We start from the raw sequence: 17459 nt of genomic DNA on the forward strand, positions 1-17459 counted from the left end.
AGAATCAAATCAATCAATTTGTAAAGCGCGCTACATACCCGTGAGGGTTTCAAGGCGCTTCGGGGGGGCGCTGGGGGAGGGGTTGGGGGAGTTTGGGGGTGAGGAGGGTGCTGCTACTGCTCGAAGAGCCAAGTCTTGAGGAGTTTTCTGAAGGAAAGAAGGTCCTGGGTCTGTTGTAGATCCGACAGGAGGGTGTTCCAGGTCTTGGCGTCGAGGTACGAGAATGATCTGCCGCCGGAAGATTTGCGCCGGATGGAGGCGAGGGCGAGGTTTGCGGAGCGGAGATGCCGGGTGGGGGTGTAGAAGCGGAGTCTTGTTCAGGTATGTTGGTCCGGTGTTGTGGAGTGACTTGTGTGCGTGGGTGAGGAGCTTGAAGGTGATCCTCTTGTTGACGGGGAGCCAGTGAAGGTCTCTTAGGTGGGGGGTGATGTGGCAGTGGCGAGTGATGTTGAGGATGAGTCGGACGGAGGCGTTTTGGATGCGTTGGAGGCGCTGTAGGAGTTTGGATGAGATACCGGTGTAGAGGGCGTTGCCGTAGTCGAGTCTGCTGCTGACGAGGGCCTGGGTTACCGTTTTTCTTGTTTCTGTTGGGATCCATTTGTAAACTCTGCGAAGCATGCGGAGGGTGTTGTAGCAGGAGGAGGAGATGGCGCTGACCTGCTTTGACATGGAGAGTGAGGAGTCGAGGGTGAAGCCGAGGTTTCGTACGCTGTCGGTGGGGGACCCAGCGTGGTCGGCCACCATGAGTTGTCCCAGGCGGAGGGGGGTGCGCCCAAGGATGAGGACCTCTGTTTTGTCCGAGTTCAGTTTTAGCCGGCTGTCTCTCATCCAGTCGGCGATGGCTTTTAGTCCCTCGTGGAGGTTGGTTTTGGCGGTGTGTGGGTCCTTGGTGAGGGAGAGGATGAGTTGGGTGGCGTAGGAGATGATGTTGCGGTTGTGCTGACGGGCCACATGTGCGAGGGGGGCCATGTAGATGTTGAACAGCGTCGGGCTGAGGGATGAGCCCTGGGGTACACCGCAGATGATGTTGAAGGCTTTGGATTGGTATGGGGGAGGTGGACTCTTTGGACCGCAAACAAGCCTTGCTAGCTGCAAGTGTCGCGGTTGAAGGTTTTGGGTGCTGCCAGGGCCCAGGAAGGACCAGGAGGTCGCCCCTTGGAGGAGGAGACAGAGGGGGCGCTCAGCGACACAGAGCCCATGCAGAAGCAGGCAGCACCTGCAGAAGCACCTGAACAGGCGTTCAGGAAATCTAAGCACGGAGGTCGTCTCAGCACAACAAAAGAGGCTCCCACGAAGTCTGAGGTCAACTCAGTGAGTTGGGCAATGCAGGATGGAGTGCTAGGGACATGGGCTGTGCTGTGCACGAAGGAAGTCTTGCAAAAGTACACAAAAGCCCTAGCAGCTGCAGATCACGCAGTACACAGGATTACTGTCTGGCGTGGGGAGGCAAGGACTTACCTCCACCAAATTTGGACAGAAGGACCACTGGACTGTCGGGGTCACTTGGATCCAGCTCCTGTGTTCTGGGGACCACGCTTGTCAAGATAAGAGGGGACCCAGAGGACCGGTGATGCAGAGGTTTGGTGCCTGCGTTAGCAGGGGGAAGATTCCATCGACCCACGGGAGATTTCTTCTTGGCTTCTAGTGCAGGGTGAAGGCAGACAGCCCTCAGAGCATGCACCACCAGGAAACAGTCGAGAAAGCCGGCAGGATTAGGCGATACAATGTTGCTGGTAGTCTTCTTGCTACTTTGTTGAGGTTTTGCAGGTGTCCTGGAGCAGTCAGCTGTCGATCCTTGGCAGAAGTCGAAGAGAGAAGTGCAGAGGACTCTGGTGAGCTCTTGCATTCGTTATCTGACGAGAAACCCACAGGAGGGACCCTATATAGCCCTCAGAGGAGGATCGGCTACCTAACCAGGTAAGAGCCTATCAGGAGGGGTCTCTGACGTCACCTGCTGGCACTGGCCACTCAGTGGTCTCCATTGTGCCCTCACACCTCTGCATTCTGGGACACACTGGAGGAGCTCTGGCCACCACCCCTGGGGTGGTAATGGACAGGGGAGTGGCCACTCCCCTTTCCTTTGTCCAGTTTCGCGCCAGAGCAGGGGCTGGGGGATCCCTGAATCGGTGTAGACTGGTTTATGCAAGTAGGGCACCATTTGTGCCCTTCAAAGCATTTCCAGAGGCCAGGAGAGGCTACTCCTCTCAGGCCCTTAACACATGTTTCCAAAGGGAGAGAGTGTAACACCCGCTCTCAGAGGAAATCCTTTGTTCTGCCTTCCTGGGACTGGGCTGCCGAGGCCCCAGGGGGGCAGAAACCTGTCTGAGGGTTGGCAGCAGCGGTAGCTGCAGAGAAAACCCCAGAGAGCTAGTTTGTCAGTACCTGGGGTCCATGCTGGAGCCCCGGGGATGCATGGGATTGTCCCCCCAATACCAGAATGGTATTGGGGGGACAATTCCATGATCCTAGACATGTTACATGGCCATGTTCGGAGTTACCATTGTGACGCTACACATAGGTATTGACCTATATGTAGTTCACGTGTGTAATGGTGTCCCCGCACTCTCAAAGTCCAGGGAAATTGCCCTGAACAATGTGGGGGCACCTTGGCTAGTGCCAGGATGCTCTCACACTTAGTAACTTTGCACCCAACCTTCACTAAGTGAGGGTTAGACATATAGGTGACTTATAAGTTACTTAAGTGCAGTGTAAAATGGTGGTGAAATAACGTGGACGTTATTTCACTGAGGCTGCAGTGGCAGTCCTGTGTAAGAATTGTCTGAGCTCCCTATGGGTGGCAAAATAAATGCTGCAGCCCATAGGGATCTCCTGGAACCCCAATACCCTGGGTACCTAGGTACCATATACTAGGGAATTATAAGGGTGTTCCAGTGTGCCAATCAGAATTGGTAAAATTAGTCACTAGCCTGCAGTGACAATTTTAAAGCAGAGAGAGCATAAACACTGAGGTTCTGGTTAGCCTACATGACTGCATTAGATAAAAAAGATGCTTACTTTCACATTTCCATACATCCAGCACATCACAAATACCTAAGGTTTGTGATAGCTGGCAAACACTACCACTTCAAAGTGCTACCCTTTGGAGTAATAACAGCACCAAGGGTATTCACAAAATGTCTTGCAGTGGTTGCAGCGTACCTCAGAGGGTAACATATACAGGTCTTTCCCTATCCGGACGACTGACTCATAAAAGCCAGCACCATTCAAACCGGTCAACAGCACACACAATACACAGTCGATACTCTACAGTCTAGGGTTCACCATCAATTAACAAAAATCTCATCAGCAACCAGCGCAAATACAACTGTATCTGGGAGCAATTCTAAACACTCAATTAGCATTAGCGTACCCAAGCCTACAGAGAATTCAAGCTTTCCACAATCTCATATCTTAGCTACAATACAATCACACTTACACAGCAAGGTTTATCATGAAACTGTTGGGAATGATTGCAATCCACATAGCAATAGTACCCAAAACACGTCTAAACATGAGACCCCCCTAAAACAGTGTCTCTCGCAACAACGTCGGAGGCACGGGGTCAACTTCACGATCTAGTGTTGTTGGACCACCAAACTTACAACTCTGTGCAGTAGTGGAATCACACCAACTTATCAAAAGGGCGGTCATTTCAGGACCCTGTGCCACAGACCATATTCACCACCGATGCATCAGTTGAGGAGCCCATCTCAACAACATTACCATACAGGGGAAATGGGACTCAATTCAACACACTTATCACATAAATCACTTGGAATGCTAGCAGTGTTTTTAGCACTCAAAGCATTTCAGCCACAGATCACGCACAAAACAGGACGGACAACATGACTACAATGTATGATCTGCAAAAACGGGGAGGGAACAGGAGGGGGAGGGAGACATACACTCATCTCAATTGTCCCTTCTAGCACAGACCATTTGGAAATGGGCAGTTCACAATCACATTCAACTACTAGCAGAGTATATCCCAGAGATACACAACCAACTAGCAGACCTCTTAAGCAGGACGAAGAAACAAATACACAAATGGGAGATTCACCCACAAGTGATTCAACAGAACTTCCGCAAATGGGGAACTCTACACATAGACCTCTTTGCAGCAAGCAAAAACGCAAAATGCCCAAACTTAGCATCCACCCTCGATCCAAGGGCAATGCTCTATGGATCAACTGGTCAGGGATATTTGCTTAAGCTTTTCCCCCTCGTCCACTAATTCCATTTCTGGTCAACAAGATCAGTCACATCTCCCTCACTATCATATTCATAGCTCCCACGTGGGCACATCAACACTGGTACACAACAATGTGGGATCTGTATGTAGTACCACATCACAAGCTCTCAAACAGACCAGACCTATTGACTCAAAACAAAGGTCAAATCAGGCATCCCAATCCCAGTATGCTCAACCTGGCGATTTGGCTCCTGAGGTCAGAGTTTGCATATCTACAGCTTCCAACAGAACTTATGGATATTCTAAAAGAAGCATGCAAACCTACAACCAGACAGTGTTATGCAGCTAAATGGAAACATTTTGTATATTACTGTCAACCCAAAAACACTGATCCACTCAAAGCGTCAGTACAGGATATTGTCTGTAATTTGCTTCATTTACAAAAAGCAAATCTTGCATACTCTTCTATTAAAATTTATTTAACAGCAATCACTGCTTACCTATAAAACAGACAGCATACTTCTCTCTTTAGTATTCCTGTCATAAAAGCTTTCATGGAAGGCCTTAAAAGAATTATTCCACCTCAAGCTCCACCAGCTCGTACCTGGAATCTTAACATTGCGCTCACAAGGCTTATGGGACCACCATTTGGATCCCATGCATTCTTGCACTCTGCAGTTTCTTTTCATGGAAGGTTGCTTCCCTAGTAGCAATTACTTCCTTAAGGAGAGTTAGTGAAATTCAGGTATTCACTTTAGAAGAACCTTTCTTTCAAATTCACAAAATAAAATAGTACTTAGGACTAACCCAAAATTCTTACCTAAAGTAGTTTCACCATTTCACATCAATCAGTCAGTCAGTCAGTAGAATTACCAGTCTTCATTCCACAGCCAGATTCAGTTGCTGAAAGAGCTCTACACACTCTTGATGTCAAAAGAGCTCTCATGTATTATGTGGATAGAACAAAAGATTTCAGGAAATCTAAACAACCTTTTGGTAGCTTTCCAACAACCTCATTAGGGTAATCCTATTTCAAAACAGACATTAGCCAGATGGAGAGTAAAGTGTATTCAAGCTTGCTATCTTAAAGCTAAAAGACAGCTATTAGTAACTTCTAAATCACAATCTACTAGAAAGATAGGAGCTCAATGGCATTCTTAGGAAATATACCAATGGCAGATATATGCAAAGCAGCTACATGGTTCGCACCATACGCATTAACTGAACAGTACTGTGTGGATGTGTTATCTTAACAACAAGCAAATGTTAGTCAAGCAGTGCTTAAAACGCTATTTCAAACTACTCCAACTCCTAAAGGCTAGTCACCACTTATTTTGGGAGGGGACTGCTTTTCAGTCTATGCAATGCATGTGTATCTGCAGCTACACATGCCATCAAACGGAAAATGTTAGTTACCCAGTAAACATCTGTTGTGGCATGTAATGCTGTAGATTCACATGCGCACTCCCTCCTGCCCGGAAGCCTGTAGCCATTGGTAGTACTTTCTTTATGTAAATATGTATATACATTTCTTCACTCCTTACTTCACCCTCTTGCGAGAAAACAATCTAACAAAGGACTCAATGCCCGTGCGCACTATCACCGAGAAGAGGAGTCACTCGATCTTGTGACTCAAAAAAACTTCTTAGAAGAAAAACAACTTGTAACACTTCGAGCTCAAAACTAGATGGCGGACTTATGCAAAGCATGTGAATCTGCAGCACTACATGCCATGAACAGATGTCTAATGGGTATGTAACATTTTCCGTTCGATGGCATGTGTGGCTGTAGATACACATGCTTTGCACAGACTGTAAAGCAGTCCCCTCCAAATAAGCAGTGGCTAGCCAGGAGGAGTTGGAGTAGCATGAAAAAGTGTCCTGAGGACTGCTTGACTAACATTTGCCTGTTGAGATAAAACATCTACACAATGGCGTTTAGTAAATGTGTATGGTGTAGACCAAGTAGCAGCTTTGCAAATATCTACTATTGGAATGTTTCCTAAAGAGGCCACAGAAGCACCTTTTTCCTGGTAGAGTGCGTTTTAGTAGTTGTTTGTAATTGTCTTTTAGCTTTGAGATAACAAGTTTGAATACACTGGACTATCCATCTGGCTAATCCATTCTTTGAAATTGGATTACCTCTGTGAGGCTTTGAAAAAGCTATAATATGTTTTGATTTTCTATACCTTTTTGTATGTATGCAGAGCTCTTACAGCAACTGGCTGTGGGGGAAAAAAAAACAGGTAACTCATCTGATTAATATAAAATGGTGAAACTACTTTAGGTAGAAATGTAAGATTTGTCCAAAGAACTATTTTATCTTTATGTACTTGGAAAAAAGGTTTCTCAAAAGGCGAACCCTTGTACTTCACTTGCATGTCTTAGTGAAGTTATAGCTACCAAATCTTTCCATTAAAGAAATTGCAAAGAACAGGAAATGCATGGGTTCAATGGTGGACCCATAAGTCTAGAAAGGACAATGTTAAGGTTGCAGACTGGAGCTGGAGGAACCCTGGGCTCTGAAGTCCTTTCATAAATGCTTTCATAACAGGAATTCTAAACAAACATGTCTGTTTTGGAGATTTGCAGCTATAGCTGCTAAATGCAGTCTAACAGAGGCGTATGCTAAATTTGCCTTTTGTAAATGTAGCAAATAACAAATAATGTTTTGTACTGAGGGTTTAATTGGATCAATGTTTTTAGGTTGACAGTAATGTACAAAAAGTCTCAATTTTGCAGCATAACACTGTCTAGTTGTAGGTCTGCGTGCCTCTTTAAGAATGTCCATACATTCAGAAGGAAGTTGTAAATATCCAAACTCTATGACTTCAGGAGCCATATCGCAAGATTGAGTGTTTTGGGGTCTGGATGTCTGATTTGACCTATCTTTTGAGCCAGGAGGTCTGGTCTATTGGGAAATTTGTGGTGAGGAACCACAGACAGAACCAATAGTGTTGACGTGCCCATGTAGGAGCAACAAGAATTATAATGAGTGATGTTTGTTTCAATTTGCGTACCAGAAATGGAATGAGTGGGAGAGGCGGTAAAGCATAAGCAAATATCTCTGACCAATTCTTCCATAGAGCATTGCCCTTGGACTGAGGGTGTGGGTATATGGACGTAAAATTTTGGCATTTTGAGTCTTCTACGGTGGCGAAGAGGTCTATTTCTGGTGTTCCCCAGAGGCGAAAGTATTGGTAAAGTACTTGTGGGTGAATTTCCCAGTTGTGGACTTGTTGCTGCGTCTTGTTTAATATGTCCGCAAACTGATTGTCCATTCCTGGGAGATATTCTGCCAGTAATTGAATGTGATTGTGAACCACCCACCTCCAAATTATCTGAGCTAGAAGGGACAATTGAGATGAGTCCCCCCCCCCCCACAACTCTCCAATTCTGCAGATAATGCATAGTTGTCTACACCACTTTGTGAGAGTTTTGTGTCAAGAATGCTTTGAGTGCTAGGAAAACTGCTAGCAACTCCAAATAGTTGATGGATAAGTCTGTCGAATGGGATCCAATTTCTCTTGTATCGTAAGATTGTTGAGGTGGGCTCCCCAACCCATCTGTGATGCATCTGTTGTGAGAGTGATTTGAGGCACAGGGTCCTGAAAGGGCCGCCCTTTTGAAAGGTTGGTGGGATTCCACCATTGCAGAGAGCGGTGCGTCTGGCGGTCCAACAACACTAGATCCTGAAGATGACCCTGTGACAGACCATTGGAGAGACAGGTACTGCTGTAGTGGACACGTGTAGTCTTGCACGGGGAATAATGGCAATGCAGGAGGCCATCATCCCCAATGGTTGCATCACTAGTTTTACCATGGAAGTATGATTCTCCTGTATTTGAGCCCAGCGATTTTGAAAAGCCTGAATCCTTACTGGGTGTATATGCCCATGCTAAATGAGTATTCAGAATTGCTCCCAGATAAGGCTGTGTTTGTGAAGGTTGAAGATGGGATCTGAAATAGTTTATTGTAAATTCCAATTTGTGTAGAAGAGTTACTGTGTCTTGAGAATGTTGCGGACATTTTTGGATGGTATTGGCTTTTATAAGCCAATCGTCCAAGTATGGGAAAACGTGGATGTGTTGCCTTGAGACTCTACGGGTGATTAGCCATGATTTATAAATTACTGATTGATTGATTGCCTTCTGAGAAATGCAGCTACTACAGCTAAGCATTTTGTGAATACCCTTGGGGCTGTTATCCTGAATGGTAGTACTTTGAATTGATAATGTTTTCCCGCAACTACAAACGGAAGATATTTGCGGTGAGCCTGATGTATGGGAATGTGGATATATAGGCATCTTTGAGATCTAATGTTGTCATGTAATCTCCTTGTTGCAATAGAGGAATAACATCTTGCAGCGTGACCATATGGAAATGCTCTGAAAGTATGAATAGGTTGAGAGGCCAGAGATCTAGAATTTGTCTTAAAGAACTGTCTTTCTTAGGTATGAGGAAGTATAGTGAATATACTCCTAACCCCAGTTGTGATAGGGGAACCGGTTCTTTAGCCCATTTGAGAAGAAGTGACTGTACCTCTTCTTTTAAGAGAATGAGATGGTCATGTGAAAGCTTGTGAAAACACGGAGGAATATTAGGTGGAGTAGAAATGAGTTATAGACAATAACCATGTTGGATAATTGATAGAACCCATTGGTCTGTGGTTATATTGGACCATTGGGGATAAAATGTTACCAGTCTTCCTCCCACAGGAGATGTATGTGCTGTGGGAATTTGTACAAAGTCCATGTTTTGTATTAGAGGGAGATCCTCTAGAGGTGAATGCTTTACCTCTCCCTTATTTGTGCCTCTATAAGACCCTCTAAAGGTACCTCTGTTGTAAAAATGTGTTCCTTCCTTATTTTGTGAGGTGGAAGGTTTGGTGGCTGGTGTTTTGAAACCACCCCTAAATTGTGCTCTACGAAAATTACCCCTGGTGGGTGTAGTCAATAAGGCCGCCATGGCTTTAGCTGTTTCAGAGTCCTTTTTTTAATTTTTTGATAGTGGTATCTACCTCTGGGACAAATAAATGTTTCTTGTCAAAAGGCATGTTCAAGATTGCCAGTTGTATTTCTGGTTTAAATCCAGAACACCTCAACCATGCATGCCTTCTTTTTCAGAACACTAGTGATCACACCACGTGCTGCTGTGCCAGCCGCATCAATGGCACATGTGAATGAGTTACTGGAGATGGCTTGTCCTACAACTATCTCCTGCCCTGTTTTTTTGGTGTTCCAGTGGAAGATATTGTAGTAACTCTTCCATCTCCTCCCAGTAGGCCCCGTCATACCTCAACAAGAGTGCTTGAGAATTTGCAATTTTCCAATGCTTTGCAGCTTGAGCAGCCACTCTTTTACACTCTGTGTCCAGTTTTTCTCTCCTTATCTGGAGGAGGAGCATCCAATGCGGACTGTCTGTTAGTCCATTTTCATGCTCCACTTACACTATAGTGTCTGGTGGTGTTTGTGTTTTTATGAAAGCTGGATCTGAGGATGCAGCTTTATATTTCTTGTCTACCCTTTGTGTAATTATTCTTGCCCTAAGAGGTTCTTTGAATATGTCAGTGTCATGTCTCAGCATGCCTGGTAGCATGCGTAGAAACAGACTCTGTGTGTGTTGGTTAATGTGTTGAAGAGGAAATCCTCTTCGATTGGGTGTGTATGTATCTGCAAATTATGATACGCTGCTGCCCTTGCAATAAGTTGGTTGTAAGCAATTGTATCCTCAGGGGGAGAAGGCCTTGCTGGGTAAAGGTCAAGGTCGTTAGGGAGAATGGGATCTGGATCGTATAGATCCCATGGATCCACATCTTGTGGAACATCACCTAAATCATCTCTATGCGGTGATGACGATTGTGGAGAAAATTGTGGGTGAATAAAGGATGTGGTAATTGTGGTGGTGGTGAGGTAGAGGGAAATACAGGAGAACGAGAAGGCAAAGGCAGATGTTGTTCTGGAGCCTTATCTTTTTCTTTGGAGACTTTTACAGGGGAAGGTACAGTGTTCAATGTTTCCTGGAATGTAAACCTCCTTTTGATTGGAATAGGAGGAGAAGCCAGGGTTCTTCCAGTCCCCTTCTGCATGTGCATTTTGTGCTGTCTAGCACAAAAAATAGGCTCCACAGAAGAAGTCTCCTCAGAGGAAACTGTAGAATCTTTGGCCACTATAGTTTTCGGCTCTGAAAACTTCGGTCCTGAATGCTTTTTTTGAGCCAAAAGTGTTGGCTCCGTAGTAGATGGCAATATTTGTTTCTTCAGTGGTAAAGTGGTTGATTCGACTGTTCAACTCAATTCCAAAACATATTGGGATATGGTTGCCTCTTTGGTCGGTACTGAACGCATTTTGGTCTTTATAAATTTTGGTGCCAAACCAGAGGGTGGGGCATTCAAATGTATTTTTCAGATCCTACCATGGCCTGAGGGCAGAGGAGGACTGATGACCAATTTTGAAGTTTTTTTGAATGACTGTTTGATGAGATGGTGCTGACATACTTCCGTACTACGCCACTGGAATAGATTGACTCTTGATGTCCGAATCTTGATCCGACTCGGAGTCTTGAATCGAAAGGGCTGCCTGGTGTCCGACTTCTTCAGTGCGTGCGCTTCTTCCGAGATGTCGGGGGTGTTGTTTTTGTCAGTCGTGCTCTTTGGTCCCAGAGTTTTTTTTATTTTATTTTTTTAATTCTAAAAGACCTACAGACGTCGCAGGTCACCTTCTTCTGTTCTGGGGACATGCGCAAATTACACATCAAGTATTGATCCGTGTACTGAAACTTGGAGTGACATTGAGGGCAGAATCTAAACACAATAAGTTCTATTAGCCTACCATTCTCCGACTACAGTTGTCAAAGTAGGCCTAAAAAGGACGTGTATGCCCTTAAGGGAGTTAAATCGACCCAGATGATATAACTCGGATCGGTTCATAAAAGTATGAAATACGTGATTAAAAACTATACAGATGTTGATAGAAAGATGGAAATTAAAGTTCGAAAGATACCAAACCGAAATCTACTGGAGCAAAAGGAAAAACGTCCGAACACGTCGGCAGAGACAAAACAATTTAACAAAAGACTCAATGCCACTGTGCACTATTACCGAGAGGAGGAGTCACTCGATCACATGACGTGAAAACATTCGTCGAAGAAAAACAACTTGTAACAATCCAAGCCCATCACTAGATGGCGGACTTACGCAAAACATGTGCATCTACAGCCACACATGCCATTGAGCGAAAAAGTTACTGACTTCCAGTAATGCTCTTTTCAACTGCAGATTCTTCACATTGTAAATACCCCTAACCCCAACTCCAGGCACCAGACACTGAATCTAGAATATTTTCACAGACTTTTGCACAAGACTGGCACAGCATTTGCTCTGGTGGGATGAGCAATTAAGCCTTCCCTGGGCTGCTTCTTACCCAGGTAATAAGACATTTTTATGCATCAGACATTCCATCTAGAGATGGTCCTCTTCGATACCGCTCTACCAGCTGCCTTCTTCATCCCACAGAAACCCACAAAGTTGATAGACTACATCAAGGAACATATGGGGGACAATGTATACGTTCTAGAGAGGCTGAGAAGATGGAGTTGTTTTTCCTCCTTGGAGGGGTGAGGAAGGGCACAGAAAACTGGTAGTGTGATTCCCTATGTGGCCACATGAGAAAAACACAGCTCTTTGTCCCAAAAAAAAAAAAAAAACAGTATATCTTGGCAGAAACTGGTATACGACTGTTGTACAGATAGAGCTTGTATTTAGCTCATGAGACAAGCTGAGGTAATCACAATGAGAAATGTGTTTTACAGCGTCAAGAGACAGCAAAAAGCTATGCACTGGTTTGAATGGAGTGCACCAGAGGAAGGTAAAAACTAAATTAAGATCTCACTGCAGCATCACAAATGGTTGCCACAGCAAGGTCCTTCTGGACTAGAGACAAAATAACAATATGTCAGCCAACTGTGCCAGTAAAGGCTGAACGTAGCAAGAGTAACACTATGTAATAAACGTCTTTTCCCGAATTCTTTGGTAGGGGGATACCTAGCTCCTGCAATGATATCAATCACTTTGGGAGGAAGATTGAGAGCCATCAACTGCTCTCACTCACTACGCTTGGAGGGGTAGCTTGTTCAGGCTCAGTTACAAGACCCTATACTGCTGGTGCAACCAGAGGTCCTCTCAAAGACGTAGTGGATTGCGAGGACAGATGCAGAGGCCAGAAGTTCCGGGTACCACACTCTCGCCTAGTATAAGACCACTAGGATGATTTGGGCCCTGTTGCTCCCTATCTTCTTCAGAACTCTAGGCAGGAAGGAGTCCAGAGCTACAATCCAGACATAAGGCGGCTCTGAGCAAGAATTTGTGAACTACAATGTGCAAAGGTTCAGATACAGAGTTCTCTGAGGTGGTGAAAAGACTGAGCCATGACTGCTCCCAATGCTGAAAGACATACTACACTGAGTGAAGCTGCTATTCGTGATTCGCTAGGCTAAACAGTGTCAGCTAAGTTTGCCTGTCCGGGAGTTCAAGATCCTGCCAGAATTTGTACTATCAGGGAAATGCCCCGACGATTCAGCGACTTCCATTGGCACAAAGCCTCCTGGCACAGGAACCACAACACTCCGCCCTGTTTGTTGCATTACCACAAAGCGCTGTGTTGTCTGTGAGAACTTGCACCTGTTCCCCTTTGATGAACAGGATGAACGCTTTCAGTGCCAAGTGTATTGTTCGCAGCTCCAACAAGTTGATGTAGCGATGGGCTGCTGGCGGAGATCAGAGACCTCCAATCTTCACCTTTGTAAGATACTACCTCCAACACAGGAAAGATGTAGTAGTCATGACTGGTCACTCTGGGTGGGGAAAGAAGAGTGGTCTGCAACTGGTCTAACTGTGCGCTAGCAACCACCACTGCAGGTGTTTTTCAGAATCCTACGACACTTGGATGTGATCAGGCAGGTTTCCTCAGGGCAGACTGAATTGAGACTTCAAATCCCACTGCAGAGCCAGCATGTGCTACCTGCCATGGTAAACATGAAGAATGCAGGCGACCAAGAGCCCAAACAGCCTCAGGTTGAATGGTGAAACATCACAACCATAGCACGAATGTCCAGGACTAACTGAGGCAGAGGAAAGGCTCTGAAAAGCAGTGCCCATAACAGCTCCAACGAAAGGGAGCCTCTGCCCATGAGTCAGTTGTGGTTTCAGCATATTGATAGAAAGACCCAACAATGTCAACACGTTGGTCATCCCCTGGAGGTTGTTGACAACTGCTGGAGGTGAGCCTGCATTCAGCAGGCAGTTGCCAAGGTAAGAGAACACTGGTATTACCAACCTCCACAGACTAAGTGACCACCATCATCATTTGTGTGAACATCCAAGGAGTTCTGGTAAGGCAGAAGGGAATCACAGAGAAATGAAAGTGATTGTGGCCTAAAGGAAACCGCAGGTAACATCTATGGGACTGCAGAGCGGGAATGTGAAAGTAAGCGTCCTGCAGATACATTGCCACCATCCAGTCTCCTGGATCCAGTGCAGACAGAACTTGGGCCAGGGTGAGCACCTTGAACTGGTTTCTTCTGAAGGAAAAAGTTTAGAGGACAAAGGATGAGAATAGGCTTGCTCTGCAAAACAAAGTAACAAAATTAGCAACCAGTCCTGATCTCGGATACCAGCACCGTCTCTATGGCACCTGGGCTAAGAGAGCTTGGACTTCTTCTTGAAGTATGGACAAGTGGTCCTGTTGGAGGCGTTGTGGTGTGGGAGGCACATTGGGGGAGGGGGTGGGTGGCATCTGAAAAGGAGGGTAATAACCACTCTGTACAATATGGAGCACAAACTAGTTGGATGTGATACTCCTCCACCTTGGGAGGTAAAATGTGATGCAATTTCCTACTAGGCAATTTTTGTGCAACAGTAACACAACTTAAAACTGTTTTGAGGAGCAGCAGGGGGAGGGTCCATGGGGGCCTTAACGCTGGCGGCCAGATCCCCAGCCTGTGCCTCAAAAAGCATGGGTGGCCTGTTGTTGAAGCAAAGTTTTATGCTGTCTCTACTGGTATGAGCAACATTGCTAGGGGAGCTGCAGCAATGGCAGGGCAAAGCCTAGAGGGGGCATTGTTGCTTTATGATCTTTAAAGGGCACCGAGGCTGTGTGTGCCTTGTCTCTGAAGAGACTAATGCCATCAAATGGCATATCTATGAGCTCAAGAAACCGGTGGAGTCAACCCAAAGCGTGGCGCTGCAGCACAACATTGGCTCGACTGCCCTACCTGAGCTGTTGGCAGTGTCTTATGGAAAAATGTTATACACCCTGGCTGTCTTGGATGTGGAGCTGTAGGTTGGGCTAGATATCATCTAGGATGGCTAAAAAAATATCAACCACTATGTCTAACAGCACAAGCAAGTTATATCCCCAGCAGTCAGCTGGTGTTAATTGACCTAGGAGCAAGGCTGGCAGAGAAGAACATTCTCGTAGTGAACACCTCCAAGTGCTTCGAATGTCTGGTGGGGTAGCCGGACATGGCTTGGATTCGATTTGTACAACTTGGCCTTCTGGGACAGGATGTTGGAGAAGGAAGGCAAGTTTCCCCCAGAACAGGACTGTGTGAGTTTGTTGGAGGGTGAGAACTTGGTTTAGCCCAGGTGCTCAGCAGAGAGTCTGTGAAGGACTCATTAAAAGGAAGGAGAGACTCCTGTGAGGTTTGTTATGGGTGGAGCAAACCAGTTAGGACATTTGTTATAAACTTAGTAGTGGGTATTGTGAGGTACATCACTTTCACTGATCTCCAAATGAAAGCGGCAAAGGAGGCAGATTCTTTGGTAGCCACAGCCGGTTAAAGTGAGTGGGGGACTAGTGTCAGGGAAAGTACCTAATCCACAGGCATCTTGAAAATCAAAACAGATTATCCTCATCATATAAATTATTATTGTCACCATTAGGATCACAATCTTTGTTTCAGTTCAGATTGACACTGAAAACGTTGATAAGTTCACTCCAGGTGGGCTTCTGAATCAGAGGTAACTATCAGCTCCCCCTGTGGCGTTGGTGCCAGTACCAATGAACTGAGTCATGGCGCGGGTTGTGGTGCTGTTAGAGGTGTGGCGTTTGGGGTCATGCTCGAAGTCTAGGCCAATCTTGGGGCGGGGTTGAGTGGCACAATCGGCGTAGAGGACTAAACTGCTGACTGGAGGCCATATAGGATTCTTAGGGCACTTAGTTGTTCCTGCGGGATCAGGTCCGATACAGAAATTATGTTGATGGCCTCCTTGAGATCACAGAGTTGCTATGGCACTGATGCTAGACCCAGGTGGTTGGGGTGCATGGGAATGAGGGTTAAAATTGATTCAGAGAACAAAGACATTTTCCTGCCTAGAGTTATCCAGGCCCTCGCATGGCTCCTCAAGTGGGAGCGAGGGGATGAAAGGGAGCTATGATTTGACTTCTTTTGCTTTGTCTATTTCTTTGGCTTACCTGAAGACCTTGATACCGATAGTGATCGTTTGCAAAAATGACCTTGGGAGTGGGAGGGCATCAGCGCGTTCTTTACTTTGACAGAGATCGGGACTTCTTTGATTTATGACTGTGCACTGCTACGCAAAGTTAGTCTTTGGGGGTTCATCTTCACGTATTTGTTGCACAATGTTGAGCCGTGTTTGGAGTCCAGAGACAGACCTTATGGGGGTCTGTTACCGACATCTGTTGTGACAGTCCTTACACAAATTGGCCCCAGTCATTGTTTGGAGGAGACATGTCCCTTGAACACCGGAAATAGTTTTGAGAACATTTTATGCCAGGCGCGAGTTCTAGAGAGCCGCGGATCCTTGTTGAAAGGCAGGGGGAAAAAAAAGGAACTGATGTAAGCGCGGAGCTGGCAGAATGGTAAAAGCCCCAACATCACTTCCAGGGTGGGACAGATCTGAGATGGAACCACACAATGCCACCTACCAACACAAGAGGGAGCGGATATGAAAATTTTCAAGATCAAGTCTGGCTCCTGGAAGCCTTCATAAGGTGAAGAATCTGCGGTTATAAGCATCCATCATAATACCTGCTTCTATATGCACAGCGATACATAAATATAACCAGTAAAATGACCAGAACACTAGATCTAGTGAGTAGTGTAATTAAATGACTTACTATCTGAGCTTTGAAAGAAGAACAAGGTTCCTAAAGTATACTTGACTGAGTTTGCTTTATCAGGAATTTAGCACATTTTATTTATTCAGGATTTCTATTAGGGCCATTCATTGTTGCATTTACTTCTACATGCAACATGTTTAATTGAATTATAATTTTTGCATATTTTGCCGCTTTTCTATTTTGTTAGCTCCTTGAAACCTTTCCAAAGGCAATGTTATTTAATGTATAATACATTCTGCACATGGAAACTCTAACAAATAATCAATATGGCATTTAATGATTATTTTGGACATGCATTACTGAAAACTACAGACTTTACATATCATGCTATAACAAACCAACCACAACTCAAAGCAAAGTACGTACCATCCATCTGCATCTTCTTTGGCTGCATAGAGGGTGAAGACATTGTGCTGGTAACCCTGAAATTTGCAGGAAGAGTCTCTGCTGATCCAGCAGTCAATCCTCTTACATCCTTTGGTCGAAACTTCTTTCTCCAGGAAGGGGCTCGCCTGAAGTTTTTATCATCATCCTATTAAATTTATGAGCATTAAGAAATTGAGAGTAAATCTTTAAAGTAGTAACATGAAGGATCAGAGCTGTTCAAACATGAATTGCAGTGTACAAAAACCTTTAATTAACTTTTACTGCAGGCTTGCAAATATTACTCAAAATCTGATGCTTACAAACCATGAAAAAGTAGGTCTTGCTTGGACAATATTCCACATGCAAAGCATGATATAATTTTAGCACACATACTTTTACACTCTTTCTGCATGTTAGGATGAATATTTACTATTTGATTAATCTCTCTTAACAACTGCTCCTCTACTTTACTTTTTGTAGAAACTACCCGTCAATATATGTTATTCATTGTATTACTTAAGTCATAGTAATCCATACCACGTTTTCCCCTTCTTTGTAATTGTCATTTTATTTACATACCTACCTGACCAGTTCCATGCAGAGCAAAATGTAGAGTCGGTGAGCACATATTTTGAAGTCAACATATCCTTAGGTAAATCGACATACAAATGACATTCCAATGCAATGGCAATTGTGAGGACTTAGGCTTTATGTATGTTTCACTTCACATTTAGCCTCATCCTGACTACTAGGCACTGGCGT

At 45.0% G+C, this 17459-nt stretch overlaps 1 protein-coding gene across 14 annotated transcripts in view; it reads right to left on the minus strand.

Moving 5' to 3' along the window:
- Positions 1 to 17459, minus strand: part of PPFIA1 (PTPRF interacting protein alpha 1) — a 540698-nt gene that overhangs the window by 43655 nt on the left and 479584 nt on the right. For all 14 annotated transcript variants that reach the window (XM_069221888.1, XM_069221884.1, XM_069221890.1 and 11 more), the window contains one exon: positions 16698 to 16863. In XM_069221888.1, the coding sequence (XP_069077989.1) occupies positions 16698 to 16863 (166 nt within the window). The remainder of the gene's footprint in view (positions 1 to 16697; positions 16864 to 17459) is intronic.

Source organism: Pleurodeles waltl, chromosome 3_1 (assembly GCF_031143425.1).
Source record: "Pleurodeles waltl isolate 20211129_DDA chromosome 3_1, aPleWal1.hap1.20221129, whole genome shotgun sequence".
Lineage (NCBI taxonomy): Eukaryota > Metazoa > Chordata > Amphibia > Caudata > Salamandridae > Pleurodeles > Pleurodeles waltl.